Source organism: Tyto alba, unplaced genomic scaffold, assembly GCF_018691265.1.
Source record: "Tyto alba isolate M040663 unplaced genomic scaffold, T.alba_DEE_v4.0 Super-Scaffold_22, whole genome shotgun sequence".
Taxonomy (NCBI): domain Eukaryota; kingdom Metazoa; phylum Chordata; class Aves; order Strigiformes; family Tytonidae; genus Tyto; species Tyto alba.
This window is the reverse complement of record NW_024881296.1, coordinates 31,025,167-31,045,701: the sequence shown is the minus strand read 5'-3', so window position 1 is coordinate 31,045,701 and position 20,535 is coordinate 31,025,167. Positions and strand designations below refer to the sequence as shown.

At 35.8% G+C, this 20,535-nt stretch overlaps 1 protein-coding gene across 1 annotated transcript in view; it reads left to right on the top strand.

Moving 5' to 3' along the window:
• Positions 1-20,535, top strand: part of ENPP3 (ectonucleotide pyrophosphatase/phosphodiesterase 3) — a 43,121-nt gene that overhangs the window by 7,090 nt on the left and 15,496 nt on the right. The window contains exons 4-16 of the mRNA XM_009964327.3: positions 890-1,015; positions 2,426-2,486; positions 4,844-4,941; positions 7,567-7,646; positions 8,221-8,340; positions 9,806-9,915; positions 11,180-11,245; positions 12,136-12,208; positions 13,489-13,597; positions 13,761-13,889; positions 15,255-15,286; positions 18,234-18,361; positions 20,146-20,212. Of these exons, the coding sequence (XP_009962629.3) occupies positions 890-1,015; positions 2,426-2,486; positions 4,844-4,941; positions 7,567-7,646; positions 8,221-8,340; positions 9,806-9,915; positions 11,180-11,245; positions 12,136-12,208; positions 13,489-13,597; positions 13,761-13,889; positions 15,255-15,286; positions 18,234-18,361; positions 20,146-20,212 (1,199 nt within the window). The remainder of the gene's footprint in view (positions 1-889; positions 1,016-2,425; positions 2,487-4,843; positions 4,942-7,566; positions 7,647-8,220; positions 8,341-9,805; positions 9,916-11,179; positions 11,246-12,135; positions 12,209-13,488; positions 13,598-13,760; positions 13,890-15,254; positions 15,287-18,233; positions 18,362-20,145; positions 20,213-20,535) is intronic.

The following is a 20,535-nucleotide window of genomic DNA, read 5'->3' as shown; positions in this document are numbered from 1 at the left end:
GGTGGTGTCTAGTTGCTTCTACACTCAGATGGTTAGAGAGCCGTAACTTGGTGACCTGGCAGGACACAAAATCTTCCAGTGTCTTTCTCAAACTAGATCCCTGTATTTTTATCCCCCATGGGTAACCAAGTCATTTGCAGTGCATATTTCCTGGCCCAGATAAAGCTGTGGGTGAGTGTGAGCGGAAATCATAGTTTATCTTCAGCAGGGGCCCTGAAACAAAGCTGCTGAGTCAGCACCTCTTGACTTTCGAAAATGAAAGGGTGTTTCCTGGCCAGGTGCACTCTCCAGCCTCATGCAGTGCTTTGTAGGGCCTGGCGTTGGGGGAGTGCACTCATCTTCCAGGGGACCAGCCTGGCTCTGCATCAAGGCCAGACTCCTTTCCAACTACTCTCTCTGCTCTCCTTGCAGCTGCTTGGATATTTCTTCATCCTTATCGCTTTTTCTGCCTGTTTCAGCCCTTACACGTCTTTTTTTTGCTCTCTGCTGGGAATCACGTACAAAAGCAGGAAAAAGATCCGTTTCCTCCTCTTTCTCTTCTGTAGGAGAAATTTGGGTTTGATTATTTTTTTTTAGATCTTTCTGGAAGAATGGAAGGCATTGAACATGGTGACTTTGGGGACACCCTTGTGAAATAAACTATTCTATGACTCTGTGTTACCGTTCAATAACTGCAGAAATAGGCTTTGTGTGTTAAACGAAATCATGAATTTTCCTTTCAGGTAAAGGTTGTAAAGCAACTCCAGCAGGACATGTAAACTATAGCTTAACAAAAACTTTTTTTTTTTTTCCTTTACTTTTTAATTTTATTTTATTTTTTTCTGTTTGGGGTATTTTGACACATAAGGTTCTGTGGACTGAATCACATTTTTTTTCTTCCAATTTTCAGCCCGATCTTGGAAGTGCACTAATTTCCGTTGTGGTGAGACACGGATACCTGGAAGTTACTGTTCTTGTTCTGATGACTGCTTGCAGAAAAAAGACTGTTGTGTAAACTACAACAGTGTTTGCAAAGGTAAATCAGAAGTCAAAAAGATTTATATAAAGTGATCCTGTGAAAAAAAAAAAGGTGGGCAAACATGGCAAATATGTTCCTCAAGATTAGAGTCTTGCAGTGACATTTTGAAAAATGAAGATGTTTTGAGGTGAAGCTTTTGGTATTTTTGACTGGGGAAAAGACAGTTTCTGGAGAACAATGTGAATGTGTGCCATTCATAAGAAAGACAGAATGTTTTGGATATTGCAGCAGTATACCAAATGTAGGGGGGTTGGCTTGTTTCTTTTTTTTTTTTTTTCAAAAATAGATGGAGACGTGTTTTCTCCTTCAAACTTCATGCATTCCAAAGTATATACTGTAGTAATAATCACTAATTTAAAATTTCCCATCCTTTTCATTAGAAATTCATTTTCAGATTTGGTTCCTTATCTTTTATGTATTTCTGAATATCTTTGGTCATGGCTGATTGTTTCAAACAGACTCTGGCTAAACACATAAAGAATAGTATTGGTAAAATCAGATTACAGGAATGATACCTAAGGAGTATACCAGCAGCATAAACCATGGTATCTGTTATCAGCATTCCTTTATATTGTGAGATGACAGAGATTTAAGGCAATTTCTGCAAAATTATATTTGTCACCTAAATGTAAATTAAAACTAAAAGCAGTCAGGAGTTTGACTAGGTGCTAAATTTATTGAGCTGTTGTAGCTAAGGTCACTGTACATACCTGCCTTTGGCTGCTTGCTGGGAAAGAAACTTTCTGTGGTGATCTGAGAACTTCAACAGTGACTGCTTCTTCTCTTTTCTTTATATTTTTTCCTTTTTGGATGCTTTCCTTCTTTCTTCTCTTATTGGTCTCCCTTATTTCTCCCAAAGAGATGGGCAAACATTGTAAATGAGTATAGCTGTGAAGCAGGGGGAGAATATTTAAAGCAGAAGAACAAGAATTACTTGAAATTTGGAAACCATGATTAACAAGGGAAGATTGAAGGAGTTTGGGCTCTTTACATAAAAAAAAAAAAGGCTAAAGGAAACCCTGCCAATCATCTCTAAATGTGTAAGTGATATCTGCAAACAAAGAAGGCAGTAATCCAGTGTGGACACGATACAGTTTAAATGTGTTCTATATAAAAGCAGATAAAACTTAGTCTAATCTTTCATAGTGATTTCTTCTTCATTTTGTTTGTTTGCTTCGCTGTGTACTATATGTGTTTTGTTTTTAACTTAGAATTGTAAGCCCTCTCAGGGTTTAATAGGTTGCAATAAATTATTTCTGCAAGTATCTTTACCCCTACATTTCTGTAATTCTGTACTGAAGCAGAAAAAGTACCAAGAAGAGCTCTAAAAAGATCAACCAGGAAAATTCTTTGTTATTTGTGTGGGGTTTTTTAATGCTGATTCAGTATTTTCTTTTCTCCTTTTAGGTGAAATACCTTGGGTAGAAGAACCATGTATATCACTTGAAACTCCTCAGTGTCCAGCTGGGTAGGATAAAATAATTTTGTCTTCTTAGCAAATAAAATCATTGTGATGGTCAGAAATACTCCAGTAGCCTGAAGCAGGTCTTCATGAGGTTTTATATTTACTGAAGATAAGGTTCCTGCCCTGAGGAATATTCTATAGAAGCAGTTTGTGGCTAGAAAAGTTTTTTCTTTCTAAAAGCTTTAGCATTTTGTTGTACATTCATTCATCATTTACAGTTTAGAGCAGAGAACAGGAGCTTAAATCTGTACTGAAAGATTGCTAAGACTTGAAAAAATTGTTAGAGTTATCTCAAGGTACATGTGTCATTAATTGTTCATAGTCCATTTTATGTTACTATGTTGTATCTGTGATTCAGATAAATCACTTTATGCAAGCTGTAGTAACTGTTAGAATCTGTGACAGCATTTCTTTAGCTAAGTAACAGTTTTTGTTTTACTTGAGTTATCTGTGGGAAGAAAAGTGTGTTAAAAAGGAAGCTATGAAAGTAGCTGTTACCTACAAACACTGATACATGGTAATCCTGATGTCCACCTGTATTTTGCTACTTGTGCAGTATTGCAGAATCATAGGTAGAGGTTAGGCAGAAGCACAGTTTAAAAAGTTGTTTTCAAAGAAAAATGGATTATTTTCTGCTTCAGTTATGGTATTTGTGATATTATTTATTATTCTATTTTAATCCCAATTAGTTTAATTATAACAATAATATCTTTAGTACTGTAGCCTCTTCATGAGTTCCTGCCTGCACCTCCCAATACAGGTGTGAAAACATACTTTTTAGCTTAACAAATAACTTGCTGAGTTAACATAGTTTCATAGGCTAAAGCTTGGAAACTAGTGGAGGAGGGCTTCTTTAAGTTCTGTAAATAGCGTTGCTGTATGAAGCTCCATTTAATTTCAGATTCAAATCAGGAAGCTGTTTTATACAAACTATTTTTATATAAACTGTTGATGTCAGTGTACTTTTGTGTTTTGGAAAGACCATTGTGAATGAGGAACAAACTGGGATAGTGATTACTGCCTGATGTGAATATGTAACTTTTTTAAACAGTTATCACTCAAAGTATTACTCCAAAAAATGGCTTGGAGTCAGTTATCAGAAACTGCATTTATCAATTATTTTCTCCCCCAATATTTTCCAGGCTTATACAGGGAACCATTCCTATAAATTATAAATAGTTGGGTTTTTTTAGATACTACATGTAGTGAAGTCTACTTCAAACTACATTTCTAATTCAATTGTATGTTTACAATTTTTATGTTTCTTTATATGTTTCTAAGGAGACTGTGGAATGTATAGTGATGGTTAACAAAAAGACTGAATCTGCAAAACTAGATGACTTGATCCTACTGATTTTGTCAATTGGACTTATGAAAAAAAGTACCATAGCACCAGCACTTTAAAACTGCTAATGTATTTTTCTTTAGGAGTCCTTTTACGTTGTTAAGAGAAAGCATGTTTATTAACTTAGAAGTTTATTTTCACAGCTGTCACCTCCTAGATAGAATTTTTATGACACAAATTTAAACACTGTTAGAGAGATCAGCTGCAGTTGTGCCCACTTTATCATACCTACTGTCTGAACTCAGATCTGAGACTTTTATCCTTGTTTCTTTACATAAAGTCTTACCCTAAGCACATTAGCAGATGCTGCATTCCTTTTGTAGCAGTGAGTTCAGTTTGTCAGGGGCCTTGAGGCAAAAAGTGTCCTCCAGCTCCGTGACAGCTGGGAAACTTGAAAGATGTTATCCACAAAGAACATGGTCTGTTTAGTGATGTCTTCACAGAAGAAATGTTGTAAGGTAAGGGGGTTAGCACAAACCTGGCAGTGCAAAGATAGTACGTCTCTCAGCACTGAGGCCCGTTGACCCTAACTGCTTGCTGGGTGATTGCTGTACTTTGACAGTCCTTGTGCAGCTGCCCTGAAAGATTTTTGAAGATGCATTAAGAGACAAGAGAAAATTCAACCCATTACTATGTACGAAGGTACTTTGGCTGTTCTATACTCTGGGTTTATATTTGGATGCTAGTCTGCAACGTTTGTATTTATTTGCATTTGTAATTAAATATTGGTAATTAAGATATTAACAAAATTCAGGTTTATTTCCTAGGTTCTAAATATGCTGAGTAGCTTGTATTTTATTCTTCCACTGTTGTTTTTTTTTTTTTTTTTTTTTTAGGAGAATTGTGTATTTGCTCTCAGAATTGAACTATTATTTCACACTGTGATATTAATTCTGGAAATTAAATGGAAATTCTGGATCCTGCTTTTAAAAGTATAATTTATATTGTTAAAGATCTTAACAAGTCACCAACTCTCCAAACTTCTTTAAAATTGCAAACTCATATTTTCTTGTAGGTTCGATCTGCCACCACTTATCCTTTTTTCAATGGATGGGTTTAGAGCAGAATACTTGCAAACTTGGAATTCTTTGCTGCCAAATATTGAAAAACTCAGTAAGTTACCAAGAATGCTTTGACTATTTTCTTTAAAAGTCTGCATGCAACCTCTCCAGTCCCTTTTGCTGCTGTCATGCATGTGTTGCTCATCAGTAACAAAATCACAAATCAGGTCCCTCATCAGTTGTATATTTTCATTATTATATGTTCTACATTAATTCTTGTATTTGAGTGCACAGCAAACATAATTTCTTTTAACAAGTCCTCTAATACTGGTCAGTAGCTTTTTATGAAAGAAATAATTTGAAATATCCATTCAAATACAGTTTAAGACTGAAAAAAAGTTCCAGAGAAGGATTTCCTACATTCTCTGTACTCCATTGAAAAATGTTACCTGATAAGGAGATCATCATTAAAATATAATACAAAGAGAAAGTGCATTAGATTATTGGGAAATTTTCCTCAAAGATGCATTTTTGCAAGTCAGTATTTTAAGATATTAAAGAGAAGCTGCATATTTAAAAGTATGTCAGTGAATTTTAGTATTAGACTTAAATGCAATGTAATTTACAAATTGGTATAATGTAATATATTAATACAATAAAAGTAAGGTTCGAGTAACTGTTTCCCAGTATTTCTGAATATTGGGAGAAAGAGTAAATTGAAGATCTTTCACTTGTGCTGTAGAGGGCTCTAAAATGTGAGACCCATTTGTGCATACTTAGTTAAAATTTCTTGATTATTTTAGAGCACAGCTCTCAAGATACTTTGAACCTGGATGAAATGTCTGCTTATTTATTACTTTCTTCTCAACAGTAGTAGTCTAAATTGACAGTTTTTATATCTGTATCTGTGATTAATATATTATATGTTTCTATTGTGGTCATCTGAAAACCTCACAAGAATGTTACAAAATACTATATTTTACTGAATAGTTAACAATCTTGTTTGTAGATGATGAGTGTATCTGGAATCCTGAACTTGAAGCAGTGTTCAAACCTGACTTGTTGTGCAAATATTTTATTCTTTGATGTCATTCTGACTTTGAAAGGAACTTGAATCAGTGAAGAAATCATGCATGCATAAGTCAGTGTTCTCTTCCAGTCTTTTGCAACACGGGAAAATGAATGCCAAATTGACAAAAGGCATGAAAACCATGCTACGTATATGTTTCCAAGAATCCCTTTCAAACAAGAACAGACCTAACTCAGCGTTGCTCTTATTTGTGGTCAGTTTTAACAATTGCTTATGAACATTCAGGCTTATACTTCCCAGAAATTTACAATGGAAAGGAAAGGGAAATTCTTTCTTTGCAAAGAAAAAATGTAATGCTGATTTGTAGCATAAAATATTTCCTTTCTATTAACTTTGTTAACCTAGGATTTTCAGTGGAGCTATTCAAGCTAGTTGTTATAGAATATATACACTATGAATATAGTGCCTTTTCTGTTCAAGAGAAATCCATAAAAATTTATGCTGATTTTCTCAATTATTTGTCAATTACTCAGCCCTTCTTTAAATACTCTTTAAACCTTTTTTCCTGTACCACACTGGAACAGTTTTGTAGAATAATTTCAGGCTTTCATTGTTTAGTTGATGTTGTTTAGTTAAAGTCAGTTTCTGTTCTTTGACAAACTCCGTACACGAAAGAATAAAGTGTGTTTGAGTGTGAATCAAATAATCATCTGAATACAGCTTAATACAGAACTGTTTCCACACATGATTTAGATTTAAAAATGGCATTAAGGCATCTTACAGTCTTCACATGTTTATTTTGTGGGAAAACAAGTTGGATACTACAGTGGATTTGGATATTATAGATGTTCAGGAGTGGTAAGTGCCTTGATTGCTGAAAGCTGTTGCAATGTTTGGAGATAAAGGTATGGGTGGGATTCACTCCAGAGCAGGACACCTATATTTAGGTATGTTCTTGGAGGTGTCTGCATGTGAGATGTCTACACGCTTATTGTAGTCAGTGCGTTTATGGTTAATACAGTCTGTACAGTGCTGTGCAAGAGCCCAGAGAGCAAGTCAGCTCAGCCAACAGACAGAGGGTGCCACAGGACAAATTATTGCTGTAAGCTATATTTCTAGTATTCTTTAGTGTGCTGTGGCATATCCTAGGTGGCCTTCAGCAGCTGTGCCAGGAGGATATACATCTCCCCATGATCTGGCATCAAAACTGCCAACTTTCATGCAGATGTGGATACCTGAGGGTATCTCAAATGGCACTGGACTCCAATGCTTAATATGCTTCCAGTGCTGCAGAATATCTTGCCTGGGCTGACCTGAGGCTTCAGTCTCATTGCATAAACATGTATGCCTAGTGCCCTTTTGGATCTAAGAAGTATCTGAGCCAGTCACTTGGGTTGGCAGCCAGGATATAGGAGCAGCATTTGAAGGCCAGGCACGATCATTAAAGATGTCTTAAATGGCCCTAGGCAGCTGAATTGAGTGTCCAGGGTCCATTGACTGCAAGGGAATGGTAGGCCTAGCTCAGGAGGAGACACCAGAATGTATGCGTCTTAATTTGGAATCACATTTCCCCTCTAATACCACAGCAACTGACTGTGGTGATTTTTTCTGTTTTTTTTTTTGTTTTTTTTTTTTTTTTTAAGACTGTTAGTTTTCAACTAAAAAGAATTATAAGCAAATTTATATTAATTCCATGATCTGTTACAGGAACATGTGGTACACATTCAAAATACATGAGAGCTGTTTACCCCACAAAAACCTTTCCAAACCACTACACTATTGTCACAGTAAGTGAGAGTTTGCTATTTTTACCTTTTCATTATCTGGAAGGCATAGAAATTCTTTTGTGGTGCCAATCTCTTTATGGTACATGGGAACTCAAGCTATAGGAGTTGAAGAGAGAGAGAGATGCTGAGATAGTACGTGCAGACAGGATCTATGTGGATGTATGTGTGTGCTATCTGATTCTGGCCTGTGAACCAGTTATTCCTGATCTTTGTCAGTCTAATGGTATATGGGTGGGTATGGGTGAGGACACAGCCATTTGATAAGAGTATGTATTAGGATGGGTTTGGCAGCTGATATACAGCCACCTGACATACCTGGTACTTAATCTATAGAACATCAGGTTTTACCTGGGCTGTGGAGAAAATAGGGAAATTCAAGGGAACTTGACAGGCATGCTGAATTCATTGTCAGTAATCTGATCATCTGTGTGAGTTCGGAAAGCCCATTCTGTTTCTACGATAAAACAGCCCTAAAAATAATTACAACACTGAAACAATGTGGATTGCAACATAGTTTAGGCTCCATTTGATTTCAAGATGCAACGAGTTTTTTTTGTTTCTTTTCATTTTGCAGGGATTGTATCCTGAATCTCATGGTATTATTGATAATAGCATGTATGACGTACAGTTGAACGAACATTTCTCACTTTCGGGGACGGAAAAATTCAAACCTTCATGGTGGAAGGGGCAACCAGTATGTTTATTTCTCATCATGGTATTCCTTTATGTCTAGAGTGGCTTATGTGCCATATTATAAAACAAAACAAAAAGAGAATAAAATGCAAAGTTGTGTAATGTATTTTCAGTACCTGCTAATTTTCCTGTAGGCTTCTTATTATAGGCTGTCTACAAAACAGTTTGCTTTTTATGAAAGTAAAAGGACTCTTAAAATGTCAATTCTGAGACTTAAAAACTTCACTTCATGTGGCAGTTATTAAAAAAGACTTAAATAATTTTGCTAGTATTGGAATGGATCTCTTGCCACAGGAAGCCACAGTAAATTTTGTTTATGGTTTTATTGTGGGGTATTTTTTTGTTTGTCTTTTGACAGCCAGCTGCAAAATGAAATCTGAAAATCTACTTCCTAATTATATCCATTTACAAAAACACTTACAAAGACCAGGCATATAAAGGAAGTAAGAGAATAGCAAAGAGCTTAATTTCCAGCAAAATGAACACTTACATATAACGTATGACACATTTCATAAAAAAACCTCACCCTGATTGTACCTCTGGTTATGATTAATAGTATTAATTTACTAGAAATATCAAGCTGTAATAACAGTAAAAAAAATTATACACATGTAGTATATAGTATATATACTTAATATACATTTCTATATTTATTTACATGTCTGTGTAGTCATGCTTATAGTATACTCAAGTACTCAGATTTTGGTGCTATTGTTTCATGAAGGATTTTTTTCAGGTTTGTAACAGAACCACAGCTGCACTTTTTAAGATGAATAGAAATATGCCCTCTTATAATAAAGTCATATAACTAAAATCCATATACTAGAATAGAATAGAATAGAATAGAATAGAATAGAATAGAATAGAATAGAATAGAATAGAATAGAACTGTTTCAGTTGGAAGGGACCTACAATGATCATCTAGTCCAACTGCCTGACCAATTCAAGACTGACCAAACATAAGCATGTTATTAAGGGCATTGTCCAAATACCTCTCAAGCACTGACAGGCCTGGGGCATTGGCCACCTCTCTAGGAAGCCTATTCCACTGTCTGACCACCCTCTGTGTAAAGAAATGTTTCTGATTGGAACCTCCCCTGACACATCTTTGAACCATTCTCCCACCTTCCTGATCCATTTGACAGGCATTTGCCATAGGAAAAAAGATCACTACCTGTTGCCAATTATGGAAATACCTATATGATTTTTTTCTATGCTGAAAATACCTAAGAAATGGCAACATCCTGGCTTCCATGCTACTAATTTTTCTTCAGAATGTGTATGTAGAAGACAAGCTTTAAATCTGATATGGTTTTTAGGCAACTGCGTGATGTGTGAAAGAAGGAAGAGAAATGCATGCTTGTGGTCAATATTTCTGATCCAATTATCAGTTTTTACTTTGGTCATCTGAGGTCCTCCAGTGGTATAAATGCTGTAAAATCATTTGTTTGTATCTTTACTCATAGGTCTGGCTGACAGCAATGTATCAAAATTTGAAAGCAGGCACATTCTTTTGGCCAGGCTCTGATGTTGCAATTAATGGAACATACCCCACATTGTACAATGTATTCAACAGGTAAGTTTTTTTAGGGCTTGTAGTAAGTTTCTGTAAATTACTGCAAAAATCCAAATTGCCATATGACAGTTGAAGGAAATGAAATAAAAGATTTTTAAACAGTCTAAGATAAGTGCTGTGTCACATCATCCTGGTTTTGCCATGGAACTACCAGTAGTTGTTGAAATTTTTAAAACAATTTAGGGGATTCACAATGAGAAAGTCAAAGGGTACTGTATATTCTGCTCTCCTAGATAGTTTTGAAAGTTTCAGCCAACTGCAAACCACTGATCTCCCACTGGGAAAGCATCCTATGACTGGTTAGTACACACTGCTAAGCTAAACCAATGATTACCATGTTTTCACACACAAAATCTACACATACTATATAGCCCTTTAAAAATACTTGTATGTGAGAATACTTGTGTGTGATAATGTGCACACTGCTGCTGAATCATAGTTCTGTATGTTTTGTCTAGTTAATTTACAGGTTACACATGTGAAATTATAGCAACTACCTTCATAGTATTTTTTTTTCTTACGGAAGATATTGATATTAGTAAATTATTTCTAAATTTTCATTATGATTTCAGTAAATCTCCCGTGATTCTTCACATTTACAAAGATAATCTAAAACAAACATGTAACTGTAAATCTATATAGATAAAAAAGGTTTTGCAGTGATGTGTAGGATTGATACTCAGAAAACGCCCGAGTACTGTAGGTACCTAAAATAAAGCTTGTGCATGGCTTTAGGGGAAAGCAAAGCTATTAATGGATGAATTCCTTCATAAGAGCGAAAGCATGACCTCACAAAGACTTTGCTGGGGATATTACTTGGTCTTAAAATATGAAAGTCAAATGTTTATATGTTCTGGAAAGAATCAAAATTATTCTGACTTGTACTGCAGGTCTATGTTCTGAACTTGAAATCTCTTTTTTGCATGTATTTAGTTATAAATATATGAGTACTCCCACCAACATCACATGCATATGTTTATTTATAAATATATTACTACTCCCATCAACGTCATGTTTGTGTTTGCAAAATCAGGATCTGTCTAATTTACCACTAAAAGTCAGTTACAATCAATCAAAGATGAGAATAATAAAACTGACTGCTGGTACCTTGTTAAGATGCGCCATTCTCAAAATCCAAATCTGTCTTTACTACATGACTGGAGGGTGGACAATTTCTCTGTATCTTGGAATTAGAAGGACTTATCAGAAAAGCCTTGTTAACATCATATCTTTTGATTGTTTCTTTGTTTGTTTGTTTTTTCAGTTCAGTTACATATGAACAGAGAATTTCAGGAATATTGAAATGGCTTGATTATACCAAATCTGAGAGGTAACAGTAATATCTAGCTGTTTTTTGAGACTATATCTTAGAAAAGTTTTAGTGCTTAGCAATTGAAATTTCTATTGGTGTTTGTGAAATATGGAATCTTCCTAACCAGCTCAAATGATAATTTGTTGAACTTAATCCTGTTCTATAGGTATAGCTAATAATTTTCAGGATAAGATTGTAGATATAAAAGATGAAAAAGTGAACACATAGCTGAATGGGGTGTACTGTTGTATAAATTTTGTTTTATTACTGTGTCTTTTTTCTTGGTGCATGGCCTAGAAGAAACATGGAACATTCAGTTTCTAGTCTAAGTGTATGGATGAAAAATTTTATATGAAACATACTGCACAAGAAAGGTTAAATACCTGAATGTAATTGCAGGCAGTAATTCAGGATGAAAGGTAGAGGTCAGTACTGATTGTGGTGCTCAACTTTGTGACATGCAAACAAGTGATATCTTTTATATGATAATTTGTTAACAGATTCCTAATATATCTGCAGTTAGGAGATGTTCTCTAGAGCCTGACTGCTTAATCAGGAAGAGATCATTTAGGTGGCAGTTCCACTTACATCTCAGAAAGGAACAGCTCGCTTTGCTGTCTGAGATATTGAAATTTTTCAGAGTGATTTCTGGATACCAATTACAGACACTGGATACTGTATCTGAAATTGTCGCTTCAAATAGTCCATGTTGATTAATTACAAAACTCAGAAGAAGTTGAATGATTACATTTGCTACATGAACTTTTATTAAAGTTTAAAGAAGTTATTTATAATTCTGGTTTAAGTTGATTTTTTTGTTTGTTTGTTTGGTTTTATTTTAAGTTTTCTTTTGAAATGTTATCTCCAAATTCTCATAATATTCCATTCTTATTTATTTCTAACTCAAGGCCTGATTTCTACACTTTATATATTGAAGAACCAGATTCTTCTGGACATTCATTTGGACCAGTTAGTGGTGGTGTAAGTAGTTTTCATGTTTTTTCTTAGACTAAATGGCACTAAAAATGGTTCTGTTGACCTTAACCAACTTGTAAACTTGGAAAGGATAGTAGATCAAAAATTACCGTGACTGTTTTATGAGTTCTCATTAAGAACTCCTGCTTGCGGATAAATCCATTGTTTTAATTCCAACACTGTGTGTGAATCAAAAGAGCTGTAAACCAAACAGACTGGCAGAAAATAACTTCAGGTCATACTATTTGAAATAATATTAATGGTTGTATTTAGACTGAACTTTAATTTTATTGCCCAGTGGTATTTGGAAGCACGTGGCCCGGCAAATCCTCAAAACTTTATTTTATTTATTCCTAACAGTGTACTTCAATGTTTATTAATTTGTAACCCAAAAATATCACATTTTTATTTGCATGCAGACAAGAAGTTCAGTCTTTAAGGAGCTTAGGACTTATCATATCAGCTCCTTCCTGGCACGGTCTTGTTTAATATCTTTGAAAATATAATTTTTTTCTTTGTACATAAAGAGCTTAAACCCCCATCACTGTATGTGTAATTGCATATATGTATGTTGTTCATGCACACAAGACATTCAAGAGAGTGCAGCAGAGTTAGGGGAGCAAGAAGTGTGCCAGGGCTCAGATGTGGAGTCCTCAGATTCCATCAGGCGTTGTCCTTACTGTAGGACTTACAGGAAGGCTGTAAGTCAGCTGCACCAGCTACGGAAGCGCCAGCCTTTGTGAATGGCTGCAGGGTGGATCGTGCTGAATCTCTCCCATATTACTTCCATGGTGGTCAGTGTTTTTCTGTGGAAGATTAAAGGGACTGTATATACGAGAGGAGGGTGCCATGCTGTCTTGGGTTCTACACCGGTCTGATAGATAATACATGTGTGTAAATATTTTTGAAACATTGCTTGTCATTAATACAATGACATTTTCATACTACAACAAAAAGTGTATTTAATGTTATAAATCTGGTATTTTATATAGATTTGGGAGTGAGGAACAAATTTGATCTGAATGTGTTAATATTTTTCTTTCAATAAACATATTTTAAAGCTCATTTTTTTCTAAGGTAATATAAAAAAATTAATTACGAGGTTTTTTAAGCAGCAGATTCTGCACACATACAATCTAGTGGTGATGTATGAAAAGAAATGAAGCAGCGATATTAAGAACCTGAAAACTGACAGAAAAACTCACTTTTTTCAAACTTTGATGATTATACTTAAGTGAGAACTTGAAAACAAAGAAAAATTCTAATGAAACTGGTTTATCTCACAGGTAATCAAAGCCTTGCAGCTAGCAGATCAAGCACTGGGAATGCTAATGGATGGACTTAAACAAAGAAACCTGCACAAATGTGTAAACCTCATTGTTTTAGCTGATCATGGTAATGTATAGAGTTATTTTCTTAAGCTAAATTTTACTGAGTCATTGTTCTCTTCCTCTGTGCAATATGTGTGCTTACTAGTTTTTATCTGTTTTGTAATTCGCTTTATCTTCCTTGCCATATATTGTATATAAAAACCCCTTGTTTCTATATTGTTCTTTAGGGATGGAGATGACCTACTGCAGACAGTTAGAATATATGACTAATTACTTCAAACAGATTGATTTCTACATATATGCTGGGCCTGCAGCTCGCATTCGAGCAAGAAATGTTCCAAAAGACTATTTTACCTGTAAGTGTGGACCAATCCTGGGATTGCACAATCAATATAATCGTAAATAAATAAATAAGGAAAATTAATAATCAGTAGTAGTCAGCAGAGTGAACAGCTTTCTGTTTCATGTAACCTGGCTTAAGCATCCACAGAAGTTGTTTGGGGTTTTTTGCAAGAACAGCCCCCTTAGATGAAATTGAAGGTTAGAAAAGCTTGTTGAAGGCTCTGATTTGCATTCTCTTGGCATATGGAAAGATGAAGTAAAGATAGTTTTATTGTTTTGAACTGGAACTTCAGACTTTTCGTAAGTGCATTCCTCTCCTCAGATTTCTTGTGCAACATTGGCAGAGTCAGTCTTTTTGAAGCAGTGACTATTTTGAACTGTGTATGAAGTTATGGAATCTGAATCTTAGCACAGTGGGAACTAAGTTTTTGTTGAGCACTTTAGCTAGTATCACAAAAGAACACAAAATTGAAACCATGTGAGCTGACTCTGACTTGGGATACCATGCTACCAGACTGAAAAAAAAAAAAATCCCAAAACTCCTGTATCAGGGAAAAGACTGGAGAGAGGTAAAACTGTAGAAGCGCTCTATTTAGTGAGTTTATAGAATTCATGAAGTATTCTAAAAGGCATAATTCTTGCAGATCTCAGATAAAAGCTGGGATCCCATTGTACTTCTTATTTATCTTTTCTAATTGTATTTATATTTGTAGGCACAATATTTATGCAACATAAAGCAGATCTTGCTTGGTTTAAGAAGACAGTCTAAGTGATAGGAGAAAAGTAATAAGCAGAGGAGAGAATAATGATATTTTGTATGTGTCTTAATCTCAATATAATTGTTGATTTATTTCCTCTAATGGTCTTCCTTTTTCTGAAGGAATTTTCCTTCTGCAAAGTGCTCAGATTTGTTTTTTAGAAAGATCATGTCGAAAGGTTAAAGTCACTCTTTGAAAATGTAGAAGATGAAAGTATTAAGACAGACTGGATTTTTCTCTGTGACTGACACTGGAAGTGGAATACAAGTGCTGCAGGTCCAAGTCAATGTAAAAAAGTTTATACTTCAGAGGTTAGGTGAGAGAAGAAAATTTGGTTCTGATGATGTGTCAGCTTTAACTGTAGGAAGTCATCACCATGGCAGTTTTCTAGTCTGTCTTGATGTACCCAAAGTGCTAGGTACTTCCACAGGCTACCGCACTTAGGCAGCTACCCTTGAAAACATAACATTCCTACCCTTGGAAGATTATGGTTACTATAATCTTTATGGACTAATAAAGAAATTCAATTTTACACAGAAGAAGTATGTTGAAATTTTTCTCATGAGGCTTTTGACCTTCAGCTGTTTGAATGTATATTAATTCATCTTTTCTTTTTAACAGTTGACTCAGAAGGAATTGTTAAAAACCTCACAGTGAGTAACTATTTTCATAATTTTTCTGCATAATTCCTCCTAATAGCAATCTGGTCAAAAAAAGGAGCTTATGAAAAACTGAGACTACAGTGCCAGTTTAAATAGTGTACTGACTCCAGTGTACCATAGGAGGCAGTTCTGGAAGTTGTTCAAGATGGTGCACAAAGGTTTGCCATGGGGGATCTCTATTCGGAGGAAAAGAGTTTTCTGTACTTCATGTTAAAATACAAGAAGTGTCTGACTTCATGTATAGAAAGTAGAGTATTTTTATTATCTTACACTAGTATCTTTATTATAGAACAGAATGTAACACAGAGATGCTTTAGATAGTGGGCATCTGTTAGTTCTGGACCAAAAGTGCTACACCCAGGCTAAGTTAAAGCGACTTTTCCACACAACAGATGATGACATTGCAGAGCACATTGCCACAGGGTGTTGTAGAGGCTGGAAATAAAAGTAGGAAGGAGGGATTTTAGACAAATTAATGGAAGACAGGCCTGCAAGGTCTATTAAACATGATCCACAAGCAACTTTTGACTTAAGAAATCCCTGAGGCCTAGAGGAAACTGAGTGGGTACAAGAAAGAAGGTTCATTCAATTCTTGACTTGTTCTTACAAACTTTCTCTAAATCTCTGATTCTGGAAGTTCTGGAGATCTGATTGGAAAGAAAGTACTAGGCAAGATGGACCTTTGGCATGAGGCAGTATGGCTCTTTTAGGATCTTTTATGACGTATCACTTAGGTACTTGCAGTTCTTTTAGCTATGCTGCACTGCCACTGGACTCCATACTCATAGTTCTGCTTGGGTCTCTGCCATACCGTGTGGATGTAGCACTTAAGGTCAGGCCCAAGCTTGTCTCTGTGCCCCATGTAGCCCAGTGCTCCTTGTGGGTACACTCTATGACAGCTGAGCTCTGAAGGGTACAAACAAAGAACAGAGTGCAAACCAAAGGAAGACCAAAACTATTTCTTTCACTGATAGGTGATAAGGTGTGACGGTGCGTGTTTTTCCTTAAGTAGTTCCTTTTTTTTTTTTTTTTTAGTGTTCAAGATGTACATTAATACAAACTAAAATGCTTGTAGGAAAGTTGACTTTTTGTATTTCTTGGCATTTATAATTTACAGTGAGTTAAATATTTAAACTGTTTGCTCTCTATGTATTGTCAGAATTTTCCCTTCTTTCCATCATTACCAGTTTGTTTTCTATTCTGTGACTAGTCCTAGTCCAAGCAGTAGATAGATGTGCTGACACTTTTACAACAAATGCTCTCAGCTAGAAAAAATTCTGGGGTGTCTTGGCTGAGTATTTTTCTGATAAATCACCACTAGAGGTCTTCCTTTAACCTGTTGAAGAACACAGTTCTGCAATCTTGCACGCAGCTTTTACCTGCCACTGAAGTCCAAAGGGCAGTGAAAGTTCCTGTTTTGTTTTGTTGTTTTGTTTTGTTTTGTTTGTTTGTTTGAGTTTTTTGTTGTTTTTTGTTTGTTTTGTTTTGTTTTTTCTTTTTTTATTCTGAATACCTAAAGCCACATCCTTCATTCCCTGGCACCCAAAGCAGATGTGGGAATAGGATATCAATGGTTGGGAATAGCAGGAGCTTTATCAATGCTACATCCCCTACCCCATTGTATGATGTGGAGCCTGTTATATCAAAGAGCATTAGTGTGAGGGGAATAGCACAATTTGCATGTTCTCAACCCCAGTTGAAACTGTAACTGCTAATAGTTACAGGCATGTGACACCTCTGCCTTACAGGAACAGTCTGGTATCAGGACACTTCCTCTTTCATTTTCTGCTCATAAATAGTCAGTGCATTTTGTCCTTTTCAAGTTTTTAGAATGAGAGGTTTGGGCAGATAAGGAAGTTGTGTGTTGTATATTAATTGCTAATCAATAGACATAAAGTCATATTATATGTTGATTTCTTCTATTTGTCCTTTTAATTAGACTATCCTCTCTAGAATGACCTCCTTTCCTGAGCTAACAAACCCACTGAATCCTTATTTTTCATATTCCTGCATTCCACTATGCTGCTTTGATGACTATCCAGGCACACTTACTCTCATTTCATACATTAATATCATTTTGTGCAGAGTATACAGTTCTAGGTGAAGATGTGAGATCAGACTCCAAGCATGCTATAGTTTGTACTGCCTGTGTAGAAAAACAGGTCCACTTCTCTGGCTTACCCAGCTTCCTCATCCTTTTAGATGTTCTGTGTTGTCCCGGTGCTGGATTCCTGATCAGGAGCAACACTTCTGAAACATTGCCATGATGCTTGCAGCCAGCTGGAGTGGCTCCTGATGGCCACATGTAGTTAAATCTTTGCAGTATGTCATATGGTTGTCCTTTGGCTCTTAATGCCAAACTCATTCATGGCATGCCTGCTAGCACAACAGTTATATTAACACATCAAATGTGGATGTAAAAGCTAAGGCCTTTAGCTAACAGCTGAGCACTGGACATTTACATGGCATAAGAGTACATGTTCAGTCTTGCAACTAAAACCCTAGACTGTGCTACATTATGTATACTTGGTTTTCTTTGTTATTTGTTGATAGTAAAGTAATAGAAGGTGGCAGAAATAAACTGCCAGGGAGCTTTCTCTTGTAATTTTACTAGATGCCAGTGACATTAGTGTGGACATATAGACTAAACATTACTACTAAAAGTATTTCAGCCTTAGGAGTACTTTTACCACAGTGTTTGTGAACTTGTTACACATATTATAGCAGTATATTTTCAAACAGTTCCAGAAAAAGCTGCTTTTCCTTCCATTGCTTCTTGGGCCAAAAATGAGATCTGCAGGTTATCCAAGAAGCTATCTGTGAATAATGTGCTTTGTGCTTACAGTCCTGTCACTAAGATATTTGTGATAATTTTGGATGGTGGGTTTATTTTTGATACTGAGCCAAACTCAGGTCTGGGCTCTTTCCTCTTGTGCAGTGCAAAAGATTCCCTCAGCACTTCAAGCCTTATCTGACGCCTGACTTGCCAAAACGATTCCACTATGCTAACAACATCCGTATTGATAAAGTTCATCTTTTGGTGGATCGACAGTGGCTGGCTGTGAGGTAACATAATCTGTGTGATTGTTGCTTTGTTTTTTTCATCCCATTCTCAAATTTTTAACTGCCTTCACAGATGTCTCATTTCCTGTTTTTCTTTAGACTTGTTACATTTATGTGTTTGTTACATTGTGTAAAAAGGAATAGCACCTTCTAATAAAGCTAAGAAGGTATTATTTATATGATTCAAAACTTAACAGTCTAATAGAAGAATCAGTACACCAGGTCAAATTTTTAGAGGAAAAAAAAAAAAAATTAATACTACTACACAGAAAAAGTCTCAAAAATAATGCAATTTAAAGCGTTATATAAAGCCTTCCTAGTATCTAGCCCTTTTCTTGGCATCACAGTCACTGCTCCACTGCCTTCTGGGTCCAAAGGTTGATGACTTCAGTATGGTGCATATGTGGATACAGCTAGTAATCAGTATTATGAGTCCTTCATCAGGAGGAATACGATGTTGATGTTTCTTCTTCCCCATTCTGTGATACGAATGGGGTCCTTCCTATATGTATGCTAATGCTACAGCTTGCTCATTCTTCACTGGCCTGCAAGTTAACATCACATCTCAGTTCACTAGGTATGGTGTATTCTACAAGTGTTAGATATTTGTTTGTTATTCTCTTTCTTACCTCTAAGTCTGGTTTTGCACAGTTCCAGATCTGCATTTCCTTAATTGACTAGCAGTGAGTTGTTTCTATTCTTGGGGTCTCCATTCTACACATAATAGCTAATTGCTACTGCTATCTGTATAAAAACGATGTCTTTGTCATGCAAAGATAAGCTCATAACAAATTAGACATGGCCATCTTGTCATTTCAAAAAACTGTAAGAGCTAAACAATAAAAAAATAGCTCTGAACAAGTCAAGAGCAGTTCAGACAATCCTTAGTCCTGAGGCTTTGAAAACTCAATACAAAGCCTGTGTTGTTAGTAGCAATACTGTATTTACTGAGCTACAGTGTTGCAGTAGGAGAAGCATGAGCAGACTTGGAATTTCAAGACTCTTCAAATAGTAGAGAATGCTCAATTCTTTGTTTTGATGCAACCAAATAATTGCCCTGGACATATAAAAATGCTTACTGAAAAATCTTATATTCACCCTTTTTTAAACTGTTCCTAAATGTTCTTGTACCTCTGAAAACAGGATGCATGTGCTTGACAAGTATGCATTGAATCAGTATGGGATGACTACCTCTTTACCTTTCCGTGTATCTCAGCAACGGGTAAATTAAAACAAGTGTTATTCATTATAAGTCAGACTATTCTGACATGTTATTAATTCTATAACACTCCCACACACATCCACATCTCTCTTCCAGCCTTTAGAATCCATGGTGAAGATGCACTGTCTTGTGAGGCAAAATCCCTTGCAGTCTTATTTATATTGTTCAACAGAGGCTACCAGCAAAGTTCTTGCATTATAAATTTTCTATTAAAATGCAGATAGCCCAGAATGTAACTGAGAAATTCTTTCTAAGCAGATTACACTTGGTCTGAGACTTGTAGCTAGGTGAAGGCCTCAGTTCAAAAATAGCCATTTTTAAAATTTATTTTGAAAACATTCATTTACTGTACACTCAGTAGCTACATAGGATAATTTATTTCTGCCCATAGGAATCTGTAAAAGGAGAAAGAGATCTTCATGAAAGTGAACACTGGATGAGCAAAAAGTACTACAATACAGTGCCAGAGTCAATTCTTAAGACATGATCCCAGAGTCCAGTGAGTCAGGATGACTGTTTCTATTTGTGCCACTTTTATTTACACTATATGATGGTTTCTCCTTAGGGATGGAAGCTACACATATTGTGATAGGGGTAACCATGGCTATAATAACAAATTTAAAAGTATGCAGGTAAGATGATTTCTATTCAAGTTTTGCACCTCCTTATGTAGAAAATCATAATGTGCTAGGTGAACCACCAGAATATAGAATATATGTTAGTTTTTGCAGTGTGCTTTTTCTTCAGTGTTACCCAGACATGTAAACTGTGAACACGTACTGGGTCTACATATTCATATTGCCTTTCATCAATGTGTGTGAGGCCTACTTCCTTGGGATCCTCTAGTAAAACTTGTATGGGCTCACCTTAACTCCATGGAGTCAGATAGGCTACAGCAAACCAAGCATACCATGTTTAGCTATGGGACACTGAATTATTTAGTTTTTTCATTCTT